Source organism: Pelodiscus sinensis, chromosome 5 (genome assembly GCF_049634645.1).
Source record: "Pelodiscus sinensis isolate JC-2024 chromosome 5, ASM4963464v1, whole genome shotgun sequence".
NCBI classification, from domain to species: domain Eukaryota; kingdom Metazoa; phylum Chordata; order Testudines; family Trionychidae; genus Pelodiscus; species Pelodiscus sinensis.
In genome coordinates this window covers 68,467,806-68,490,623 of record NC_134715.1, presented here as the reverse complement: position 1 = coordinate 68,490,623, position 22,818 = coordinate 68,467,806, and the positions used below count along the sequence as shown (strand labels likewise).

Here is a 22,818-nt window from a genome sequence, read left to right as displayed (position 1 = left end):
GCTCTCTTTTTGATAAGATGTTCTTTCCTATCCTCTTTTAGATTTTCTTCCCAAATGTTTATAGTTCTGTATCAGGAGTTTTCCAATATTTCTCCCTTGTCCCTGTCTTATTTTATTTGTTTGTGTGAAATTTAGTTTGAAAGGAGATCAGAGAGAGCAGGAGGGGTTTGTAATAAGAGAATGACCAAGTGACCTACAGGCTGATTATGTGTCATTAACTGGAGTCTTGGTGTATCCAAATTACCAAAAAGACGTCACTCAACTAGGTCAATTACATTTATATACATATATAGGAATTGTGGTGGGTGCAGCTAAACACACGGATGCGTTTGAACAAGTGTGTTACACGACATTTGCAGTAAGCAGCTGCTTTCATCCACTACTCTGTGTTTGAATAATTAGCGGTCAAGTCATAGCTCAGTATGTTACAGCAGGTAGATGAACCGACAGGCACGGAAAGTAAGACATTAACACTTTGGCTTGTGCAGTTTGGGCAAAATTACAGTTAATTGTCGACGCTCCAGTGGGATATTTTTAGGTCACGTAATGTTGCTTTTTATCTCTGAACACTGCTTAAACCCAAACTTTCTAAATTGAGGCTTTCCATTAATATTGACAATAAAAGTACTGCTTTTTCTTGGTCTAGAACCAAAGCAATATCAGGTTAATCTTTGTTCCTGCGAGCACGTAAACCTAATATTCTCAGGACAAATATTTATTGATCAAAACAATTCCCGTCACCCAAGCAATTCCATCAGCAGTGATCTTAAAAGCAGCCTCAAAACACAGGTCCCCAAGGAATGCAAACAATATTAAAGGACGAGCAACTACGTGAACACCACAAACGCAAGAAGAAATACTGTCTGTTCGATTTAGTATTTTTATGAAGTCTTTATTCTTCTTTTGGCGCTCCCTGGGTTTTTTAAATTCTTTTATGTGGCATCAACTCAACTTCGTATCATTGGTCCCAAATAGAAGCAATCTTTGAATAATTGTTCACACATGCAAGGGTAAAACTGGTACGCTCATGTGTTTATTGCACATCATTTAAACTTACAAAGTGGATGCTATCTTGTTGTTGGGGTTTATCTACGTGTGTGTATAAAATACACACTTAATGGCAGAGATTATCGGGCCTTAAATATTTGCACCTTCAGTACCGATAATAGTAACGAACACCAGGGTTCCTTTACGGTCCTCCACAGCAATTAAAGCAGACTTGTAAGGCCAAATTCTGCCCTTTGCTATGCTCGTTGAAATCAATGATGTGACTACATGAGTGTAACTAACGAAGCAGGAGTAATTTTCATTAACACGAATTGACAGATTTTACTTCAAATGATATTTCTCCAGCGTCCCTTCAAAACTCCATATGATTGCAGGGTTTCTATGTTGCGTTGAGTTTATGGCCTTCCAACTGGATGTTTTGTTGTATGTAGATTGCCATTCACAGGGCACTTGGTACTTAGACACTTCAAAATACATTTGAGAATTATCTCTCTTTCTAATACATTTGGTCTCAGGTCAGTGACATTATGCACTCTATAAATTTGAACACGTCTAAACTTTTAAAGCGATTCACGGGGAGACAGAGCTGTGAGGTAGTGAGGCACAAGCAAACATAAGGGGAACTCTGGCTCTTCCAACGAACTGAAGGGTTCAAACCCATAGTTGGCTTGTAAAAGCCTGCAGTGTTAACCATCCACAAAAAAAGACCCATCTTTCTGCTCATCTGCTCTCAGCCGGATACTGTAGCTAGAAGTACCTATTTTTAAATATTTCCAGCCACACGCCAAATTTTAAATCCGCATTCACAAAGCCAAGATTCTGTGTTCCTTAATATTTTCGAGGGTGAAAGAGCTTAAACACCATAAAATTGCACATTTTGTTTAGAATGCTTAGAACCTAATTAGGAACAAAGAATATTACTATCTGCTAAACTCAGAGTAGACCAATTCATAAACTTATTAATGTAGCTATTTGGGCCCGATTCTGAAAAATCCTTATTTACTTGAGCTGTTGTTACTCAAGACAATTGTCCCATTCAGAAAGTGTAACTACTTCCTTGAGTAAGAATTACACGTGCTAGTAAGGCTTTTCAGAATAGAGCTATCAAGGCAATGTACCCCACTGGTTATTATTTTAAGTTATTAAACTAATCTTGACAATTGGCCAATATTGGGTGAATTTGGCTCCTTCGGGAAGATGTTTGTGCGGGAAATTCTATACTTTATCAGGTATTATACTATATTTCGGTTTTCAAAGTTATAGATTCCACTGATTCTTTTCTTTGTATTTTAATCCAGTTTTTTTCCTCTTCTTCCCTTTGGGAGCGTTTGTGTGTTTGTGGTTTGTTCAGTTCAGTTTTCTATTTCTGAAATAATTTAAAATACTGTTTAGTAAAGGACTTAGAACATCTTTCTCCTAAACCACACAACACGCAGTTCTATTCCTTTGACATGTTCAATTCCATTAAACCTTAAGGCCTGTTTACTTTTATTTCTCTTATGTAAACAGAAGAAAAGAAGTTCATGAAAAGATACTTATTTTTCACACAACCGTGAACTATCTTCTCTTTTTAGAATATTTAGTTTAATTCTGACTTCTTTCAAAAATATCTCACACAACAAAACTGAAACATGTTTTTCCAGCCTCTATCATGCACTTTTAATCTTTTCGGCGGAGGGGGGAAGGAAGACAAGTAAAATAGATTGTGTGAGCTGCTCCCGGTCTGTTGCCCAGAGGGAAGGGGCAGCGTACAGTGTAAGTGCAAATATGACGAAGTACAATGACAACCACTGGGACTGATGCTTTGCTTCTTTGGCCTGGAGACTCTGGTGCACGGTGTCTTGTAAAACAGATAGCTATACACTTCTGGGCATTTCTTATTGCACTTCAGGAAAGCGAAGAAGACGCTGTTGAACTGCGCCCTCCGTAGGATTCCTCCTGCTGGCACAGATCATCCGCTGAACTGTACAATGACAAAATGCCATGTACTCGGTTCCAGTACATTACTAATCGTCCTTTACTCCCCTTCTTGGGCGTCCAGTTCGAAAAGACTTTGAAACTGGTGGACGAAGCAGCCTAATGTACTGCATTATTCCTGAAACGCAAGAGACAAAAGGCATTTGAAAAGTCAAAGCTCAACTTTGTATGCACCACGACATCTTGCTTAAGTGAGCTAGTAAATATCTGTTTATATTTAGATCGAGATAACATAACTCGCGATCATTTTATCAGTTAAATCAGTGACACGCCAGGAAAGTCGAATTTTTTAAATAAACGATTATTTTTTTAAAATAATGACAATGCCGTCATTAACGTATGTTTCTGACAGGAAACTTAGTGAGCTAAGAAATTCGGTTTTATTTTAATTAATTTTATTTTCAGAGATTTCATATACGCTGATCAGAAATAAAAAGAGTATTGCAAAACAAGCTGTTCTGGGGAGTATAACTTAGTTATGTTTGAAAGCACACATACTGCATTTGCTCTCAAACATGATCTATAACTTGTATCTAAAGAAGTATTTAAAATCTTGTCCCGCACTTAAGTTTAGTGAGCCTTTTTGTAGAGAAATAATTAAGCAACAATGTTAGCTTTGTAGACTGGTGTTCCGATCAATATCTGAGCATCTTTTAGTACTTTTTCTTCTGTCTTGTGTTTTCCGTTTCTTTCATCACTTGAGATGTTTATCGGGACAATAGTTGTGGTTCACCAGAAACGTTCACAATTACAACGCAGTCGGAATTATACTGAAAAGCTCCTAAGGCATTGCAATTAAGCACAATTTAGCCGGGGCGGGAGAATTTAGAAACAAATATTTGTCCCTCCTCATAAACCAAAATAGTTAATCAAGACAAAAGTAGCAAAACGTTAGAGAAAATCACTAGACTGGATCACTGCAACAAGCAAACAGTATTTTGAGTCTTTGACATTGGCATATTATACACGCGGTCATTTTTCATGTGTAAAATCCCAGTACTGTACACACATTCTTTCCTTGAAATATTGAAAATTTGAGTCAACCATTTTCAGTATCCTGCTTTTAAGTATAGAAACATTTTAAACCTTTGAATAGTGTTCATATGCATACAGAGTTCTACACACAAATACATATAAATGAATATGCTTATATTTATATCAACTATTCATTTAATGTGTATCATTCGGTGTGCATATTTAGTTAATCTCTATTCCTTTATTGGACGAGATATGTATGTCTTGGGATTCATTGTTCAGTGAGTTTTCACACCACAACAATCCTCTATTTACTACCATTGGCTTTTTCTCCTGCCTGTGTCAATGCAAATTTAACTCGAAAGACAGTTCTTGATTTCATTAGAAATCAAAGTTCTTGATTTCTTGATTGTAGAGCAGAAACAAGCTTAACAAACTGAGCATCGTGCCAACAAATGTCAGTATCACACTCGTCTTTTTTATGTTTTCTATCAATTCTTTGAGTGCAAAAATAGAGTATTACTGCCATAGTAGAAATTAGAAAGCTGACTCGACCATGCTGTTGTATGTAACAGCTCTTATTTAACTCCGCTTTTTCTCCCCGGAATAACAATATACAGGAAGAAGGGGTTGCTTGTTGTTTTCGTCCCAAGTGTTTGTTGCTTACCCAAATATATCTTCCGATACTGAGCATTTTCAGCAATTCGACTTGAGTTTCTTCTAGGCTCCTTGCAAACTCCAGCATCTCTATCTCTCTTTCTTAATTTACGACCTACTGGCTCCTGTTGACACAGTTTTCCACACTGACTATATTGTAGTATTGCATTGTAATATACACTGAAGCAGTCTATCCAGTAGCCAAGACACCTAGGGTGAGTATTTGATATTTCGCAGCCATTTAGTAATATTGTGCTCCATTTGAAGATGACAGCAACTTCTTGGCGCAAGTCTCGCCTCCAAGTTAGCAGTTTCCCTGCGAATTACAACCTGAGATCCATTTTCCTCTTATAATGTGTGCAGGATTACAAAACCAAAATAGCTAAATATCTACTAGATTTCCTCCGGGCCTGACTGTTAAACAAACCTTTAACTATTCCCTTTCGATAACTAAACCTGCTTTCCACGGATGCCTGGTTTTTTTTATTGGTGAGGGAGGAATGCAGAGCGATATTTATATGTTTGTTAATAAAAACTAGAAAATAAGCTCTGAACATGCTGTAAAAATATTCAGTTACTTACCAATCAGGCTAGTTAAACAAGCATGCAACTGATTTCAGGCATATAACTGGTTCGGATGAATAGATGTCGTGGTATGTACATTAACTCAGCGAGCTGGAAGAGAATCATTTGGTTTGCTTTTATTGTTCTAAAGCAACTCATTCTTTGAAAACCATTTCCGTGGCCAAACCTTGAGCTATTGTCTGCTTATTTTAGAAGTCAATTGCTATCAAATCAGATCCAATTGTTCTGAACTTGCAGCTCATGTCCACTGGCTATCCATAATAATTGCATTTCTCTTCTCGTGAAAATTTAGTGCTAGGGAGTTCTTTGTGTGCATTAACCAGCAAGAAGCCGGAGTGGTTCTGGTGTAAGAATTCAGCATTGGTTAATCGGTAAGAGCCTCCCGAAGCTGTTTTTTATGTTTTCCTCTGCTAGTTCCACACAAAGCACTTTGTACAGCGATACACTTTGTGAGCTGATCGAGCCGCTATTTTTTTCCATCAAAATTCTTGGCGACATACTGTACCTGGGCTGAGATTATCCAATAGTTAATGAGTTTATTTAAAAAGAAAATGTTGCAGTACAGCATCTGCTAAACACTTGCATTAACCTCTGCCTCCATGATAGAAGTTTTTTTTTTTCCTCCGTTCTTTTAATTATATTAAGGATACGAAGGGGCAGCCAATCCTAAAAGAGGAGCTCGGCAATTAGCAACGCGAACATCAAAAAGTTTTATTGCGGAGCGCCGGAGGCCCCGCCCCCGCAGCGCCGGATTGGCGGAAACGGCCTCTGACGACATATATTAACCCGAGCTGCCCTAAAGATGTAGCTGTACATGGAGTTCGGGCTGGGAAATTGTGCCAGTGCCCAGCGCAGCACCACGCCTGGGGGACTCGCCGCCGCCGCCTTCCTCATCTCCCTGCCCTGCCGCCGGGGCAGCTGCACCGCTGCTGGCGTCCCCGCGGGCTGCCCGCGGGCGAGGAGCGATGGATGCGCCCGGCGCTCACTGACCAGCCCCCGGCCCAGGGGGAGCGGGACGCTGCCAGCCCGGCTCATGCCCACAGCCCGCGCGGGAGCAGAGGCGGGGGCCCGGCGCACCCCGCCGCGGCGCTGACGAGCCCGGGGCCGAGCTCCAGCCAGTTCGCCGGCCGGAGCGCCGCAGCCCGAGGCCCCGCGCGGAGGAGGCGCGACGCATGAGCGGCGGCGGGGGCCCGAGCCCGGCGCCCGGGGAGCGGGGATCGCGCTGGCCCTGAGCCGGGCCCTGCAGCGCTCTATGGGGAGCCGGCGGGCGGCGCGGCGCTGAGAGGAGCGGGGCCGCGGCGCAGGGGGCGGGCGGAGGCAGCGGGCCGGGGGGGAGGCTTTGTCCGGGGGCGGGAGGGGGGCGCGAGGATGAGTCTGGTGGGGGGCTTCCCCCACCACCCCGTGGTGCACCATGAGGGCTACCCCTTCGCCGCCGCCGCCAGCCGCTGCGGCCACGAGGAGAACCCCTACTTCCACGGCTGGCTCATCAGCAGCCACCCGGAGATGTCGCCGCCCGACTACAGCATGGCCCTGTCCTACAGCCCCGAGTACGCCAGCGGGGCGCCGGGCATCGACCACGCCCACTACGGCGCGGGGCCGCCGGGCAGCGGGCCGCCCGGGCTCGGGGGGCCGCGGCCGGTGAAGCGGCGGGGCACGGCCAACCGCAAGGAGCGGCGCCGGACTCAGAGCATCAACAGCGCCTTCGCCGAGCTGCGGGAGTGCATCCCCAACGTGCCCGCCGACACCAAGCTCTCCAAGATCAAAACCCTCCGCCTGGCCACCAGCTACATCGCCTACCTCATGGACCTGCTGGCCAAGGACGATCAGAACGGGGAGGCGGAGGCCTTCAAGGCGGAGATCAAGAAGACGGACGTGAAGGAGGAGAAGAGGAAGAAAGAGCTGGTCAGTGCAGCCCCGGGCGTGGCTGGGTGGGGGGTTATTTGCCAGGCTCGCTCTGCGCTCGCCCTTTCCGCCTGGGGTGCCGGGCCTGTCCCGCTCGGGGAGAGGCTGCGGGCTGCGCCCCGGCTCGCCCAGACCTAATTCGATCCTTGCGAGTGTTCTCCAGCGCGCACCCGCTGCCGCACTTAGGGAAGCTGGGGGGGAAACACCCTCGGTTTGCCTCGGGTAATGCACCTTCAGCGAGTATGAATGTTTACGGGCTCTCTGCGCCTGACCTGTGGTGTGTACGCCTAGCGATACGCCGTGTGAACGGAAGGACCCATAACTGTGTGAGTTATCCCTGATAAAGGGAAGGGGAGACTCAATTCATTTCGGCGTAGGAGCCGTTCCAAGTGACCTGCGGCTGGGGTTAAATATGAAATGCAGTTGGGGTGGAACCTGGCGTCGGCTGTGGGGTCGAGATTTGTCAAAATTGCGAGGCCATGCCTTGCAGCGAAACACGAATGTCTTAAACACAAAATCATATTTTGTACATGCTATTTCTTATTAGCAACCCTTCAGGACCTTATCCCACTCCATCCCTAAAATGTCTTTACAAATAATAGTATTTGAAATGCAATTTCTAATAATTCCGTCCTTCAGACTAGCAGCCTTTCATAGCGCAGAATCACATTGTAATCTGCTCAAATAAAAACTTCTGCTCGCAGGGAAGGCATGTGTCACTTGAATTCAACTGTAGCACAATTTTAAATCTTTGGCAAATAATGCACAGCCACGCAGTTTCACTGTAGACCGTTCTTGTGATTTATGCTTTTTGCTTTTATTTAAGGGGAAATAACTTTTTGTGTGGCCTCTAACTCTGGGTATAGGCCTGCTGGTTTACCCAGGCAAAATTCTCAGTGATTTCATTAGGGATTTGACCTCAGAATACGACAGACTGGGGCTTTATTTGAGTGGATGTGCACTTCTCATAATCTATTCACTTTTCATAATATATTTCATGTTATGCTGACATTAACTAGAATGTTTATCATTGATCTATTTGTAATGTGGGTCCTTTTACAAGTTGTCATTGAAACCCTAACTGTCGGAATGTATAGCTTATAGATATAGCAATGTAATTCCTGTTGGAAATAAAATATACGGTCCTGAGATCTAATGGGCAAGGCCAATTTAACCCAGCAATGAAAAGTAGGCTGTGGATGTGCTTTTAAGCTCGAATAGCTTTGTTACGTTTGGGAATGAATCGCTCTTACACTGCAATAATCGTCCCGGTGGCAAACACTCAAAGTAACAGCACAGGGGCTGGTTTGCAAAGTGTGCAACATACAAACTGTTTAAAAAAAAAACCCCAACAACAACAAAAGGGACCCGCAGCTTTCTACGAAAAGCCCGCGAACAGATGATTGTCAAACTCTCTAGCTGTGAGTTTGTCCCGTAGCTTGGAAGCCTACATAGATCTTTGAAGATTTCTATCGCCAGCTTTAGCTTGCTCTTTTCTGAGGGAGAAGGAAAGAAAAGTAAGGGTGGTGGAGGTTACTTAAATGGTATAAGAATATAATTTCTAAACTTCTGCTTTGTTTCTCTCTACTTTCTTTCCCGTTGTCTTCCCAGAACGAAATCTTGAAAAGCACAGTTAGCAGCAACGATAAGAAAACCAAAGGAAGGACTGGCTGGCCGCAACATGTCTGGGCTTTGGAGCTCAAGCAGTGAGCGCTGCAAGACTGAAGGACTCAAGGAAATCTCCTAGACTCATTAGCGAGATTTGATCTGAGGACTTTTTGTATTTGGAATCCTCCAGTTTATTTATGTGCAATTTCTCCCCCCTCCCCCCCAAAATGTGGATATTCGACGAAAAGCATTCCATATTTTAATATGAAGAGGAAACTCCAGCTTGGTAAGGGGTAATGTCTCAATAGTTTGGTGAATGTTATTTCTCTGTTGTATAGAACACACGGGGAAAAATAGAAAAGAAAGGAGGCAAAGACTCCCAGGCATTAGTGTGTATGTGAAGTGTATCTTTAATACCTGGCCTTTTGGATATAAATATTCATGGGATTATAAAATTATATTTCAACAGAAACAGTTGCACCAATGTTTCAGTTGGCTTGATATTGCTATGGTAATTTTGTTGTGGTCGTTCAGTATTTGAAAATGTTTTCAACCGGTATTTGTTATGTGCACTTCCGTCCTTAAGGGGGGGAAAAGTGGAGTTTAATTAATATTGAAGGTGTAAACGTTGTAAGTATTCAATAAACCACTGTGTGTGTTTTTTACAAAAAAAATCTTTTTATATTTTATACCTCAAATGTTTTTAAATAACGACATTGTTTATAGTTTTCATAATATTTAAGATATTCGGAAGTAAACTAAGTTATCAAGATTGCCTGTAAATTTATTTCTAAGCAAGTCACCGAGTGAAAGCGGGGGAGAGATTTCACCAGCATTGCGCGGGATAAAGGGGGGGAAATACAGTTAACCTAATTTTAATTTATTGTGTTCAGTGTTTCTCAGGCATGGGATTTAATGCTAATGTGTAATAAGAATAATAGTAACAAACCCTTGATCAAATAAGTAATTATTGATCTTTTCCTAAGACAAATTCCTGCATTAAAATGAGCTCTCGAAACAGTAGTCATTTGAAATATAATTTGAGTTTGGTTGCTAAAAGTGTAGTTTAAAAGTGTGGTAGAGGGAGAAGCGTACACATTGATTAAATCTTGGCGCTTATTTCCTGCAACCAGAGCAAGTTATTTGTTTTCCCGAGATGACAGCAAAGCCCAGAACTAGAGAGATGTTATATGGGGTCATATAGAGAAGACTCCAACCTTCATTCCAGCCATTTCATGCCAGCCATCTCACTAGGCCGGGCTGGGGGCCGGCAGAGGAAGCTTAGAGCTTTGCTATAAGTGATTATGTAACAGGTAATTTTAAGTCAAGTAAGAAATAGTGAACAAGGCAAGAGGGGGGGGGAGGCGGTAAGATTTATAATGAGGTGCCGTGAACTTAATATTAACTTTGCGGTTCCCAAAATTCTCCTGGGTAGCACGTTTCCAATCTGCCACAGTGAGCACATTTTTCCTCTCCTTTCTCCAGGCTAGCAACTGCCAGCGATTTGGCCCCTTTCCTTTTAATACGTAAAAACTGCCTCCCCCAGCCCTCTCTTCCAGCCTTTGTATTTGAGCAGTTGAAAACCACCATCTTGGTCCAACACCACTCCTTGAAATTGACCATTCACGTCGCCAGTCCAGCCAAAGCAAATGTTGAGTGTATTGCATCGGTCTGGGGATTTGATTCTTCCTACGGTATTTACATCCTGAAATCCTACCTTGTAAACTGCTTATCTTTTTTTAAGTGATTTTCAGTATAATTTTAAATTTGCCTAAGGAAGCTTTCAAGAATTGTGGCAAAGGCTTTCTATCTGTACTATAAACCTCAATTTAGTATTTTTGTGGCCTCAGGCTGCCAGTAACCTAAATCAATCCGGCTCTCTTACAAAGTCCAGGCGCATATACCTGCGCTCCTTCCTTTATGGTAATACCTAATTAAGTGGCTTGTGGCCAACTCTGACAATAAGAGAAGGTAGATTTGCAATTGCCCATAAAAAGATAAGAGAGCCCTTACGACGTTTGCCAGTCTTCTCTGACAATGGGAAGGTTGAAGGGTTAGAACAACTAAGCAAAAGTGATGTGCCCTTTCTCCCTTCGGGTCAGGCAGGCTGGGTTTGTGTTTGGGCGTAGGGTTATGTTTACAGACACTTGCCTTTGTTTATAACACTTCGAGAGAAGAGTCTCCCTTTTGTTTTCTTTTCCTTCCCTGCTAGCTTCCCAGTTGATAGTGGAAGATCTCCCACTGCTCCATTTGTGCTTGACATTGCTAATGTTACCAAGGTAGGTTAAAGGCTCCACTGGTGCAGCTATACAAATGGGAGCTATATTGAGATGCTACTAATTACAGCTCCAATTTAGAGAGGTATTTGCCGATAACTGTCTGCAAATACCCGGTTGTTCTTACCCATCAGTTGAATCCTCATACAGGCTGTGTGTTTAATACACGAGTTTAATTGGTGATCTTTAAGCGCAAGCCAGTCCTTTAGAAACAGAGCTAAGGCCCTCTTGCTGCATTAGGCACGAGTGAAAATGCTCTTAAAAGTGGGGGGGGGGGGTTCTTTGTGGTCTATCCCTTTCCTTTTACTTACAACGCTATGCAGGGCTGCGGTCTCTCTCTCTCTTTTCTCTGGGCTATGATGCCTCTCGCAAATTCAGGATGTCATTGTGAAGAAAGCAGCTTTTTTTTTTTTTTTTTTGGCGTTTCCTATACACAGAACAATAAACGCTCCCTTTGCATTTCATTTCTCAAAGTGGCTGCACCCGCTAAAAGGGGTCTGTTTTAATTGCTTGGTAATGAGGATGTTGCCATTTTCTCAGGAGCAATCATTCCTGGAGCTAAATCACAAGAGCCCTAGACAGGCCGGAGCCGACAAAAATGTAGGTTTTGACGTTAAAAGCTAAACGGGGAAGCAGGGCGGTGGAAGGTAAATTGATGGTAGATTGGGATGTCAGTGTGCCCCGGCCCCACATCTCCTAGAGGAGCTGTGTGGCTGATAACATGCTGAATGGTGAACCAGAAGCTTTTTCCCTCCCGTACGCCAGCTCTCTGGGAAAAAAAGTTTTAAAAGACACTGTATCTAGGTTCTTAAGGTCATTCATTACTAAACATATTTGCCTCCTCATATATTCCACGGCTGCCCTCCTTGATAACTACTCAGTGACACAGACTGTTCGCTGATATAAAGACACTTTTAAACAGATGGTACTGGGAAAATATCCGTGTACTCTTGCTAGTTAATAATTGCTAAATCCTTCCATCTTAATCTACAGGTAATCTGAGAGGAAAAGATAATGAGGGACAGAGGTGTAAAACCAAACTGTATAATTACAGTTTGCCAAATTAAAGAGTTTTTGTATCTATTTTCAGTCTTTAGACAATATTTTAGGTATTTCACCGGTCATATTTAGAGAATACTTCTTCACTTATTGTTTTGGGAAATTAATTCAAAATGGTGTGTCCTCTGCCTCAAAGTAACTTTTTTTTTTTGTAATATGAGCAACAAAAATACTTTGCTTTAAAATTGCTTCACTCTGATGGCCTCTATATTTTGCAGTCTCTTACTCACCTGAGTAAGAAATTTTTCCCTCTCCAGTAGTCCCACTGAATTCATTAGGACTACTGGGTGATTAAGGGTTTATAGGGCGTAATTTTAACGCAAAATAATATGGAAGTAGGCTACTAATGATTCTAAAATTAAATGTAAAATTGTATTTAAGCAAGGAATCTCTAATTAGCTTTGTGTGAATATTTAATGGAGTAGATTCTGCTCTGTTGCACTGGTGTGAATCTGGGTTCAGGAATCCGGGATCTGATTTCGCTGAAGTCAGGCAAAACTTTCATTGGGTTGGGTCGATCGAGCCCTTGTGTGGATGTAAGTGGGAGCAGAATTTGTCCTTTTCTTGTTTTTTAGATAATAACAAATGGATGGGAGATGACATTTATTCTTAAAATGTCATTCTAAAAGTTTAAGTCTTGCAATGAAATTGAAACAAGGGGACTGTATGGCTGGTTCAAATGTACAAATGAAACCGGTTGTCTCTCTTTTAACAGTATATAATTAGTAGAGAGTGTGGATTTATTGATAGAACCTCTCTGTGTAGGATAAATTAGGTCTACCGTCTATATAGTTATTCTTGAACATTATCCTTAGGTAATACTTAGCACATTGGTGTGTGCAAAGCCCTAAGTTTTGTACAATTCAAATCTTTTGGGAAAGTATATTAACATCACTGAGGTTGCTCTGATGTAATATTAAGGAGTCTGAATATTAAAAGGAAGCTGTTTGATTTTTAAATAGCAGAAATGAGCGTGGGAGTTTTCAGGTGTTATGTACCTTTGGCACCGTCCTTCTTGGAACCCTAGTTGTCTCTCTTGGTGGGTTTATAAGCACTCCACCCTGTTAGATTTATATCTAATTTGTATTTTCCTGGGGCAAGAAGACTAAGACTACGAAGAGCCGATTTTTCACATATCCGTTTACAGTGACCCATCTGCGAGTAGATAATTATGGCGAATTCATCATTTTCAAAGATGGTGTCAGAATAGGTGTGATGGGGCTTTTCGGCAAAGGTGGGAGATGGAAATGGGCGAAGCCCTGGATTGCTGGTTCTGAGAACAAATATGAAGCCTCAGCACTATCATGACGCTGCATCATTTTAATGACACAATATGTTATCTTTTGCGCCTGGAAACATATTTTAAATCCTTCCTCCCTCACCTCTACCCCCGGAAAAAAATCCCTTCATTAAGTGATGGAAAGGAAACGAATCCCACATTTCTTCAACTATAATCCACTCTGTAATAACTAGGGCTTATCATTTTTTGCTGGCTATGAAATACATTCCCCTTCAAAACCAGCTCCAATCTTTTTCCATTTCTAATTGGCCAATTACTGTTCAGCTGTTCCAGTTTGCACGGTATAATCGAGATTAAAGCATAGTTGTTATCTGCATTACATATTCACATAAATTCTACAAAGCATTCGGATTTGAAAGGCCTGTTGCTTTCTGGGAAGTCGCTGTGGCCCTTCCCCTGGCATCCCCCAATGCAGTCTGATGTTTTTCCCCCGTTTTTTCTCCAGGAAATTTTGTTGCTTTGATGATCAGATTGTAGAGCACTGATTACAAATTTATTCTTAGGCACGATATACGTCTTTATATCGGCTATTAGAGACATCTGGGAGTGATTATAGCTCTCCCTCCCCCATTTCTGCTCCCTCTATCTTCCAGCAAGAGCCTAAAGACATGTTGACGTCAGATCAGACGGCTAGGAGCCATCCTGCTCTCGAGTTGGGTGCAATCATCGGCGTGCTTTCCAAACTCTATCTCAAGTCCAGCCCGCCAGCTGGAATGCGGATGCAGTGGGACGGGATTTTAAAAAACAATTTATATTTTTAGCTCAGAGCATTTTGCTTCTTGAGGGTTCCAGCATGTTTGTTTACTTTATTGCCAGAACCGGAGGGAAATAAACTAGTGCATTCCACGTTGGAAATGTTCCGGATTAACTTTAGCGCTGGAATCTTTCTCCGTTTGCAGTGGATCAGATCGCTATTTTCCAAAGTAAATACTAGTGAAGCAGCTTTCCACCTATGCATGGGCGGGAACAAATTAATGAAGCAAAGTGCTTTAAAAAAATTCCAGAAGAGAGAGCTAGAGAGACAGAGCGCTTCCTCCCACCCCGGGACAAAACCGCTATCCAACGCGCAACTGGGTTTACAAACAGTCGAGCAAGCTGGAGCCTTTAGTAAGCCAACATGAGTTTCCTAGTTCAGTGCACGCTAGCGCTCCTGGCAAAGAGATTACTTTGCACCTGTTATTAAATTCTAATGAATCATATTTAATTCAGGGCGGCGAGTGTCCAGCAATCATTAACAGCTTGAGTTTTTGTGCGTGGTTCGGTAGGATGCGTGAGCACGTGTTAGGGGACTATTTTATTATTGCATCGCCATTATTTTACATATTTCACGTGGCATTTTCCGGGCGAATAACGCAAAACAAACATCAATAAAATACAGCTTCGGCGTGCGGCGGCCATTCCCAAAACTTTAAAAATGCACGGTGAGAATGCAGACACTTGTGAAACTGCGCACTTCAAGCGACACTATTCTAATTAAAGAGAGGGGCGTTGATCTTGCTCAGAGAACGAGCCCTATATACTCCTAAAAGACTAGGGGATCCCATAACCAGCAAAAGACACCACACCCTTCTACGATGTCTCGCTACAATCTCGAAAGGAAAAGGAACGTGGCTCTGTTAGGCCAGTGAAAATAGTGTCGTGTGTGCAGTTAGCTGCCTATCGCTACCATAAAGAAAGCATGCAACATTGTAGCTTGTACCCAAAAAAGGGAGGTGGCCTAAACTCAGAACAAATCCAGTGCTAGCTAGAGCGAGCATTTTGCAAGGCAAAACTTGACCAACTGAGCCCCTCTCCTTGGGAAGCTGCGTTATTGGTACAGAAACATCCCCGAGATACAGGAACTTGTGCATTCAAGACGGTGGACCAAACCCTGCTAGCGTTACAGATACATGTGGCCTGTGTGATGTTAATGGGGGCTTCATGAATGAATAAGGGCGACAGGCGTGGGGAAGAAGGGCTTGACCCTGTAGGCTTGTCATGACCAAAAAAAAAAAGTTTTTAACAGTCACCAGAGCACTGGCGCTTACAGCAGGGGTGGGGAACTTCAGGCAGGATATAGCCCCCGGCTTGCCTGGATGGGACCCCCAGACTCAGGGCTCCCCGGCCCACTGGGGGGCTAGAGCAAACAGTCTGCTAGCCTGGGCCACCCTAGGGGAATGTCTTTCTCCTTCTCAGTCAGGGGCCATGTCCGTGAGGGTTTTTTCTCTTCTTCTTCTTCTCTGACTGATTTTTCTGTGGGTCAGCGGCCCGGACCCAATAAAGGCTCCCCATGCCTGCCAGACATAATACAATCCGGAGGACGTTTCTCAGACCAGCAATACCAACGAAACAATGGGGTCTGTCGTTCGAGACTGTTTATTTGCAAATCAGGAATGCTGTGTAAAGGAGAATTCTCTCTGGGTGCGTTGCAGCCCGTGGCATTTGAAAAATGGACAGCGATATTTTAATAAATAGCAGAAGACTCTCTCTTCTTTCCGCCCCACGTCTATTGAATAAGCATGTGGCGATTACAGGGCCGCAGAGTCTCCTCAGGGGGGCTCTATTTATATTGGTTCCCAGAGCCGTGTCTGATGAATACAGAACAATACATACCTGTGCAAACTGATTGGCGTTTACAAATGGGCCTAGAAGACAAAGACAGGAGGAGAAAGAAGTTTAAAAACACATCGTTCAAAAGCAAACCCGCAGCAGGCTTGCTTACTCTGTTGAAAACACCCTGCATGGCCTGATTTCCTTACAGGGAACCCAATATCTGAGGAGTGGGGCCAGAGCAACCCGAGTGGCTGTTTAGTTGAATTAAACCCGTGGTGGGTTCAATCAGTGCAGGGCATGAGAAGGCGCTTTTCACCACCAGAAATGGAGATCTGGGAGGAAGGGGCGGGGGAGCTGCGTTTGTGTTGTTGTGCCGGGTGAGCCTGGGCTAGCAAAAGGCCTGGCCTTGACTGTCCTTCATACGTTGCTAAAATCTGGTTTTCATAGAGGCGCGCGGTAATTGCCCAAAGCCATAACTGTCTCTGAAATTATTCATTCAAGCCATTCAGAGGAATCTCGCAAAGCCAATTCTTACATTTATGGCCTTTGCATAATCAAGAGATGACATCACCCTTCATCCCTTATTATTACGGTTATTATTGGTTTGTTTGTTTGTTTGTTTGTTGTCTTATGAAGTCGGACGGAAGGGTGGGTTAGGTAACTATTGCAGGTATGTTCCCCCCTTTGGGCGAAGGAACCTGGGGTAGGCCACTAGTCACCCTCCGCCTGAGGAGGGTATTTTGGGGAGTTGCAGTGTTGTGCAGAAGATCATGTCTGTGCCCTGTGGTGCTGTCAGCTGTGACAGATCCCAGATGCAGCCGCTACTGTATGGCAGATTGAGTTTCTCAGCAGAAAACTCTCTCCCGCCCTCCTAAACGTCTTCAAAAACCTTCTCCAGATACTGCAGGTCACTTCGGCTGAATCGGGAAAAGTTGAACAAAAGTTTTCCTTTCGCTTCTTCTCTCTGGCTCTCTCTGCTAGGGGAGCCTCCCTCTGGCCCCAGCCCTGCTACCGCGGGTGCCAGCTGTGAGCCGGCCAGGCTGTCCGCAGGCCAGGCTGTCCGCAGCTGCTCCTGAGCACAACGAGCCCCGCTGCTCTGCTCATGGGGGACCACGGAGCCTGGCCAGAAGGACAGGGGATCCGCAGGTAAGTGCAGTGGCCCTCCGGGAGGCGCTTGTCTTCAGCTGCCCTGCCTTGCGCCTGGGATTGCCCGGGGACGGGACGAACCTCGCGGATCTAAGGAACCCTGTGGCAGGGCTTCATTGCCTCTCACCCCGGCCCGGAGTTTCCGTGGAGAAGGCCGAGAAGTTCTGGCCTTGGGGATCTGCGGAGAGGGCGCTGGATTCCCCTGGGCTCCGGGCGCTGCGTTTTCCCGCAAGCAGCGGTTCCTGGGAAAGTAACAAAGAAGGGGAGGTGGAAGGTGGCCCCGCCTAGAGGGAACCGGCATCTAGTGTGATCCCGGCGTTGTCCCACGGGAGCCTGGGGTGTAGAGGGGTCGGAACCCTGAACCCCGACCTCCAGCCAGCCTCCCGCGAGCAAACACCCGGAGCCCCGCGGGTAAGCCGGCCCAGCAACCAACCAACCTTTGGAAGCAGTTCCTGACCCTGACTCCTTCCAAGCTGGCTCCGAAGAACACCCCGGAGTTTACACCTCTGCGAGCCGACTGCGCCCTGCTGCCTTCATTCGGCCTGGATCCGGCCATTCACACGCGGAGGCTAATCCAGATTGCAGTGCTTTGTCACGTTGGTGGCTCCGTGTGTAAGTATCAGACCGGGTGTCATTTCCACAACACTTGCAGATCAAACAGAACGAGACACGCAGTTGGATTTTATGTAGCTCTGAACCGCTCGATCCCGGTTCGAAAAAATAACGCAGCTCTTAGAAACATTAGAAATACGCATTTCAGGGCTTCGCCTCTCACAACGTTGACTTACTCTGCTTAGATCTTTGGTTTGCTTTGCTTTTAAAGGTGCTGTTAGAATTACGTGCTAGGAAGCTCGAAGTTCCCTCCGGATCAATGCTCGTAAAGACGCCTCTTTCTCTTTGCGCGGTCGGTAGTTTTCTGTTCATTCAGCTTGCGCCGTTTCTACTTGTTTTGCGAATCTTGCTCAGTAGATTTTGACTAGGAGGTTTTAAAAAAAAAAAGGAGCTAGCAACACGTGAGCTAAACACTGGAGTTAAAAATATCCCCAGCCCAGCTTCTTCTTGGCAGGCAGTGAATGAGGAGGCGGCTGGTCGCTGCTTGGACAAATAAGTTCGCAAAGCTTCGCTAGGAATTTCACACCATTCTGTCCTGCAGCAAAGCGGGGCTGGGGTTTGGAAAGCGTGCGCGGTATTAGACCGGGTTGTAGTTGATGAGCGGAAACTTCAAGGCAACAACCCTGGTGATGCTCTTTCCTGAGTTCTAGCGCCTTGAAATAAACGCGAATAAAATTTGGGCGAAACATTGTTCAGTGGTGCTATGCAGGCGGCAATATTTCAGTGCATTGATCTAACCTCAGCGCTGTTGCTTTTTAAAAATAAGTACAACCAAGCAGTCACCACCCCTTCCCAGAGAAATTAGATACCGAGCCTTTGTTCTCGAAGAACTCCTCTCCAGCCTCTCTCAAAAATATTTCAAGGTTCGGGGCTTGTTGTTGTTATTTTAGGATTTTTTTAACGTGAAAAAATATACACCGACGCAAAGGTCTTATATTTAATCCATTTGGGACACAAATAGTTTTGTGTCTGCAAAACCGGCGACACTGAAAGCCCGGTTTGCTCGGAGAGTTGTGGCGTCTTTCTCTACAGTATGCTCCTTTATTTCATGATAATCAATAGCTAAATACGGGTTGTGAAACCCCCTTTTTTAAAAAGCACCTTAGCACCAATTTTCCAAACTGGGCGCTTTTCCACTGAAAAGTGCTTGGATGGAAGGGGTATATTTTTCCTCAGACATTTACCCCCTGTAAAAGGTTCCCACTAAATTCAGTTTCAGTCTTTCTTTCCCCTGATGAATTGAAAGGTTTTATGTCAACCCCCCACCAAACCGCTTCCCTTTAAAAAAAAGTTCTTGCCTTTAGCAGAAGTATAATTGTGACCCTGCCTGATCCATAGAGCCTCCTGTTGGGAGCAGTTAGCTGTGGTTGCATTAGGACTGAGGACCTCCCAAGTGGCTTTGGCCTGGGTGTCACAGGAAAGGACTCTGCACATTGTCCATGCGCTCTCATCAAAGTCCCAGGCACGATGGAGCCAGCAGTTCTGTTTGTCGACGTTTTGTGGCTTGGAAAAATAGTAAACATTTTTTTCCCCAAGCCATCCATCCAGCAGCAAGCGGCCTATCCTAGGATCCAGAAACTTAACAAACTTTTTCATAACTTTAGGTATATGGAATGATTTACATTTCCGGCTGGTCTGTCAATGTGACAGTAATTTACAGTGTGATAAAAACACGTTTACAACAACAGATCATGTTCAAGTAGTACCTTACCAAGCAAAAGATTTTTTTAAGAGTACACAAAAAAATGAATCTTTGTTAAGCACTTTTGGAGTACGTCTTTCTTAAGAAATTATCATATTTAAATTGGAAAATAAGTGAAGTAGACAAGGAGAGAAGGAAAAGGGTATGGAATCAATATAGAACTTCTGTTTATACTAATATCTATTAGTATAAACAGACGTTCTGTATTGTTTAGATAGATAGATAGATTAGATATGGTGTATTTCTCTAAGGTTTTAAGGTGTTTAGATGGGACTAACCTGAAAAATAAAGCAGGAATAATCTTGTCCTGTTATCGATTTATTTAAATATTTTTATTCAACACGCATTTTTGCTTTAGAGTCTAAGATAGACTAATTACATTAGCGTTTAGGAAAGGGAAGTTCGTGCTATTGGGATCTAATCTAATTCAGCGGATATAGACTGTTTTGCAAAATAGCTAAGGTGATACGATTAACAACTTCTTAGGAAATTCTGTTCTGTTTTCACCACAGTGCGTGCAGTACTTTTTTTTTTTGGCATGGTTTATATTTAAAAGCACAAGATTAATTTGGAAACTAATGTACAGCATCCCTGTTTCACATAGACAATATAAACGATTTGTAAATTACAACTATGTGAAATTGGCATACAATTCAAGACGAAAATGAACGGTTTTTTAAAGGGAACAAACCACAAGCAGCAGTTACCACTTTTAAGTTATTTGTTACCATTTCTACCTGAATAATATTTTTCTGAAATAATGTTGAAATATAACCCCTGATGTTTTCTGCGTTTCATTTATACGGATATAGTGATCAAAATGTATCGTTTGAACGCTTACCTAAAGATATGCCATTTTCTTATGTAGATATACAGACTACCTCCTATCTCTCACACACAAAAATAAATAAACACGCACACTCAGCTGTTCATGCACTTATGACCTAATGAAAGTATACCCAATGGAGAAAAGAACGCATGTAACTGTGAAATATGAAAAACGTAGACGCATTTTTTAAACTAAGGCCTGATGTTTAAGTATGTTCGGATGGACACCCCGGCTCCGTTTAGCTCTATAATAGCCCTGTTATTTTTACTAAACGATCAAGACTGGCTCTAAGTGACCCCTAATGATTTAAAGCCATTTTCTATCATTCCATGAGAAAAAATACACAAGTCATTGAGAATAATTGGCAAAACATATGAGCTAGTGAACATTTTATCTTTATTTAGGAGACATGTCGTTTGCAAGATCACCTCGGTTTTCATCCATTGATGTAAGAATGAAATTCTAACAGTATATTCTTCAAGAGAGTGAGACAGCTTCAGAAATCGATCAGTCCTTAAAGGAAAAAAGCACGCTTCTCTCTCCATTTCTGTTAGGCCTATATTCATGTTCTGCCATTTTCTGCAATAAATCCAAATTTTGAATTCGACACTCTTAGCACCACTATTGGGAAAATAAAAAAGTCTTACAGCTTCTTTTATTGGCTGTGTGTGCCCGTGCGAGGTGTGCATACACATAGAGTGTATATAAACTAATGTGTATAGTTATATACTGTACTTATTTTATATATAATGTATGCTATACATACTGCATACACTATATATACCATATATGGCATGTATATGAAATTTTTTGTACAGAAAAGTACAATAGTTTTCAATGAATTTTTAAAAGAGGATTTTAATGGCTCTCACTCAACCTTGGAAATTTGGACTCAAGGTAATCAAAACACCTGATTTTACTGGGGGGGAAGCATAAAACAATCCCAATATAAACACTTAGAGCTCCCTAAAACTTTCCTAATATAGTCTTTCTGTATGGTATGCGGCATATGCAGAATTCACACTGGTGAAGTGTGGTATACATATTTTATCAACAAGCATTTTTGATAACATGGATAACTGATTCATTGTTTGCCCCTCTGAACAAGACAGGTCAATCCAAGCTACTGAAGATAAAGTGTTAAACCACATAACATTGCCATGTATTCTTTATCGTGTGCATGTACATTGTTTTAGGGGGTTTTAAAACATTTATTTGAAATATATTTTTATCCCTTCGTTTGTAAAAAAAAAAAAAAAAAAAAAAAAACAGGTGCTTTAGTTACTCTGTGTCAAACTGTAGACGGCTCAGAGGGAGCCATAAAAACTCTTTAAAAAAATACCAAAACCAAAGTTGTTGTATTGTGATTTTCTATATACAACAACGGTACGATTTTAAAGTCTATTATGGCTGGGCCTTCTCGGGCTGAAAGTAAGGGCTGGGTATCCCATTGGGGAAGGTAGGACTCTCTCTTTTCAAAAGGCTAATGATCCCATTATAATCCTGCAGAACTAGGTTATATCAGATTTTTCAGGTACAGTAAAGCTGTCACAGGTGCACAGTTTAACAAAGCTCAGTCTGGGCCTCAGGTTTAATATTTGTTATTCCCACGATATGGAATTCTCGCTCAAAAATTTCACTGGCCGGTAGTCCAAGTGAGAAGTTTAAGGTCCACAACTCTGCTTGGTTAGAAATGGGAGCTTTATAGAGTCTGGAAGAAGAGAATACTAACAGCAACAGGGAGAATAACAACTTTCTTCTAGCCATAGAAGATCCAAAGATACTGGACTGTAAAAAAAAAAAAGTATGTATAGAAATCTATTCCATGGTATTTGAAGAGGATATATGAGTGTGTGTGTGTGTGTGTGTGTGTGTGTGTGTGAGAGAGAGAGAGAGAGAGAGAGAGAGAGAGAGAGAGAGAGAGAGAGAGAGAGCATTTCTCTGACATGATTCATTTTTCAAGTTGCTTAGGGTTTGGAATGTTAAAATAAATCCTGGGCATTAGCAAGGAAAGCCTAGGTGAGATAGTCAAAGGTACATGAGAAATGCACTTATCACATGACTCTTTGGTGTATCACGTGGCTAGTTAGATATTTTAATATTTAGGTTGTGATAACACTTCCGAAGCTCACTGAGGTAGGCACGGTACAAATATATAGGAAATGGCATATATTGCAATAGCCATTTATCCACATGACATATAGCTATGCCAAAGATGCTTGAGAAATGTAATTTATGATATAATTGTGCAGGTTATTCAATGAAACACACTCCTATTTTAAGTGTGTGATATTAAATTACAATATAAATAATATACATTATACCACCCACCATATAAGGGGAGAATCCCAGTTTCTCTGTACACAAAATACCACAAATTTAAAGTTTACACACACACACACACACACACACACACGCACGCACACACTTTAAATATACCCAGAGTGTGTGATAAATTGGAATTCCTCACGCATCTTTAACTATCTTGCACGTACTCTGCCCGTTAATCCTTCCTTTCTAAGGCTTCTTCTAACATTCCTGCATTTTGCTTCAACTACCCCAGACTAACACGGCTACATTTCTATCACCATTCCAGCCCTCTGAGCAGTTTCAAACAACTGTGATTAAAACAACAACAACAAAGAAACCC

At 42.8% G+C, this 22,818-nt stretch overlaps 2 protein-coding genes and 1 long non-coding RNA gene across 18 annotated transcripts in view; 2 read left to right on the top strand and 1 right to left on the bottom strand.

Annotated features, from left to right (window-relative positions):
- Positions 1 to 2,640: 2,640 nt before the first annotated feature.
- On the bottom strand, positions 2,641 to 5,887 carry LOC112546401 (uncharacterized). Its single transcript, XR_012904238.1, has 2 exons — positions 5,200 to 5,887; positions 2,641 to 3,103 (listed from the first exon to the last, which is right to left on the bottom strand). It is a non-coding gene; the product is annotated as an uncharacterized LOC112546401 (long non-coding RNA).
- Positions 5,888 to 6,034: 147 nt separating this feature from the next.
- HAND2 (heart and neural crest derivatives expressed 2) lies at positions 6,035 to 9,484 on the top strand. Its single transcript, XM_075930209.1, has 2 exons — positions 6,035 to 7,104; positions 8,716 to 9,484. The coding sequence occupies exons 1-2, from the start codon at positions 6,571 to 6,573 to the stop codon at positions 8,812 to 8,814; spliced, it is 633 nt and encodes a 210-aa protein (XP_075786324.1). The 5' UTR covers positions 6,035 to 6,570; the 3' UTR covers positions 8,815 to 9,484.
- Positions 9,485 to 16,619: 7,135 nt separating this feature from the next.
- The window catches only part of SCRG1 (stimulator of chondrogenesis 1), a 124,799-nt gene continuing 118,600 nt past the window's right edge, over positions 16,620 to 22,818 (top strand). For 12 of the 16 annotated variants that reach the window (XR_012904221.1, XR_012904219.1, XR_012904216.1 and 9 more), the window contains exon 1: positions 17,526 to 17,637. Coding sequence is in view for 1 of the 16 variants with exons in the window: in XM_025186615.2 (XP_025042400.2) it covers positions 16,982 to 17,025 (44 nt within the window). In the remaining 15 variants the exon portion in view is untranslated. Of the gene's footprint in view, positions 17,638 to 22,818 lie in introns of all 16 variants that reach the window. The other 4 variants (XR_012904224.1, XM_025186615.2, XR_012904222.1 and 1 more) reach the window with 3 other exon arrangements.

Coding starts and splice junctions, on each gene's coding strand:
- HAND2 (XM_075930209.1), top strand. CDS start 6,571: ATGAGTCTGGTGGGGGGCTTCCCCCACCACCCCGTGGTGCACCATGAG. Junction 7,105..8,715: donor AGAAGAGGAAGAAAGAGCTG/GTCAGTGCAGCC, acceptor TTGTCTTCCCAG/AACGAAATCTTGAAAAGCAC.